The following is a 2,227-nucleotide window of genomic DNA, read 5'->3' on the forward strand; positions in this document are numbered from 1 at the left end:
TTTAGTTAGTCAGATACCTTTCTTTATCAATACATATTAGTTAACTCTTTATCAAAACATATTAGCCTCCTATCCGAGAAGCGGAACGCAGTCAAAGAGAATTTCAATAGAGACCTGATACGACGAACGTTAATAATAATAATAATAATAGAAGGAGAAGGAGAAATAGAATTTTGAGGTTGTGAAATGAACGATATTTTTTTGTTATTTTAATTAAAATTTATAAATATATTTTTAATAACATACATAAAAAAAAAAAGTTATAATTGAATTTAATAATAATAAAATATTATAAAAATGAAGTGGTAGTGAGAGTAGCAGTAGTAGGAGCGGTATCATCTACGAGAAAAAAAAAATTAGGAAAAATTATACTACTTATCCAAGCACTTGATAGTTTTTTTTTTTTTTCATCGATTCTTACCGATTGTTGGAGGTTTCCGTAAATGAATTCGACAGTAGCTGGAGAACGTCATTATCCTCGTCGAACCGTATTATATTTTCTGGAGAAATTTATTCCCAAATTTCTGGCTCCCACTCTACTTCACTACTATAATCTAATAGATTAGCCTCATCATCATCATCATCATCATCATCATCATCATCATCAATATTTGATGTTGATTTTTGCCGCTGAAGCTTCTTCCTCAACATTCTGACAATCGCGGTCAACGCGTTGTTATTCACTTCACCCCAATCTCCTTCCAAATCTACTTCTTCTTCTTCTTCCTCCACAAATTCATCCATATTCTGAATGTTTTCAATATTTTGTTCAATATTTTGTTCAGTAGTTAATCTGTACAATTTAATTGCACCCATTTTTTTCTTGTTGAAACTGTCACGTCAAGCAAACTCGGTAGACTGAGAATGGTAGAGATGTAAGCTCAATACGAAATGTATAATTATTATTATTTTCTCTATCAATACGTATTAGATTTCTCCACTTCACAATAGCTATTAACAGCCTCCTCCTCCTCTTCTACTACCTCGTCCATACTTTGGATGATAACGTTTTTCACGTGAATTCAAGGTTGAGGAGCAGGGGTTTGCTAGTTGAACAATCGTTGTAGTTTTTTAAATAAAATTAATATATATTTTTAATAATATTTCTACAATAATTTTTAAACTATTCTATAAAAATTTAATAATAAAAGAAAAAGAAATTTGGTGATTCATCTTCCTTCTTAGTCTGCTTTGACACATTATCTTTTTCCTCCTCCTCTATTTTTTTCTCCTCTTCCTTCTTCATCTCCTTTGACTCAATATCTTCCCCGGTCTGTTTCTCTTCGTCTTTCTTCACTTTAATTTAAAAATACAAACAGGTAATAATTATGAAAAGGTAAAAAAGATAAAGTTAATACTTACATTCTTCCTCCTCTATTTTTTTCTCCTCTTTATCTTCTTCTTCCTTCTTCGTCTGCTTCGACTCAATATCTTTTTCCTCCTCCTCCTCCTCTATTTTTTTCTCCTCTTTATCTTCTTCCTTCTTCGTCTCCTTTGACTCAATATCTTTTTCCTCAGTCTCTTCGTCTTTCTTCACTTTATTTTTTTCTTCTTCCTTCTTCATCTCCTTTGACTCAATATCTTCCCCGGTCTCTTCGTCTTTCTTCACTTTAATTTAAAAATACAAACAGGTAATAATTATGAAAAGGTAAAAAAGATAAAGTTAATACTTACATTCTTCCTCCTCCTCTATTTTTTTCTCCTCTTTATCTTCTTCTTCTTCCTTCTTCGACTCAATATCTTTTTCCTCCTCCTCCTCTATTTTTTTCTCCTCTTTATCTTCTTCCTTCTTCGTCTCCTTTGACTCAATATCTTTTTCCTCAGTCTCTTCGTCTTTCTTCACTTTATTTTTTGAAGAAAAAAAAATACAAACAAATAATAAATATAAAAATATTAAATAAATACTTACAGTTTTTATGCAAATAATGGTGCAGTTTCCGTTCATACTCTTCGAAGTAACGATTGAAGAAATCGTTAATTCGATTGACGTATTCCTCTGTCAATTCTCTGGGAAGAGTGGGTGAAAGAGGAACAATATCCTCTTGAATCATGATTAATTTACACTTTTCGCAGCTCATTTTTTCTTACTGTCACCGACGATGTTGTAACATTGAATGAGGCTGCGAGGACTTGTTTTCCCCTCTTTATTCCTCCGATGAATTTTAAAGAGTCACATTTTTGATTGTATCCACTTGGCAAAAACTGACACCTCCTCGTACGGGCAGTG

General features: G+C 32.1%; 1 protein-coding gene across 1 annotated transcript; it reads right to left on the reverse strand.

Moving 5' to 3' along the window:
* Positions 1–1,062: 1,062 nt before the first annotated feature.
* On the reverse strand, positions 1,063–1,598 carry LOC136784143 (uncharacterized). The gene is made up of 2 exons (XM_066744660.1): positions 1,363–1,598; positions 1,063–1,296 (listed from the first exon to the last, which is right to left on the reverse strand). Exons 1-2 carry the CDS (start codon positions 1,562–1,564, stop codon positions 1,139–1,141), a joined length of 360 nt encoding a protein of 119 aa, XP_066600757.1. The 5' UTR covers positions 1,565–1,598; the 3' UTR covers positions 1,063–1,138.
* Positions 1,599–2,227: the final 629 nt, after the last annotated feature.

Source organism: Prorops nasuta, unplaced genomic scaffold (assembly GCF_024137725.1).
Source record: "Prorops nasuta isolate Cenicafe-Biocafe unplaced genomic scaffold, Cenicafe_Pnas_1.2 PNAS00048, whole genome shotgun sequence".
NCBI lineage: Eukaryota > Metazoa > Arthropoda > Insecta > Hymenoptera > Bethylidae > Prorops > Prorops nasuta.

Bases quoted from the DNA above. Each gene is read 5' to 3' on its own strand.
- LOC136784143 (XM_066744660.1), bottom strand. From the start codon at position 1,564: ATGAAGAAGGAAGAAGAAAAAAATAAAGTGAAGAAAGACGAAGAGACT. The intron at 1,297-1,362 runs GTAAGTATTAAC...TTTAAATTAAAG, and splicing joins AAAAATAGAGGAGGAAGAAT to TGAAGAAAGACGAAGAGAAA.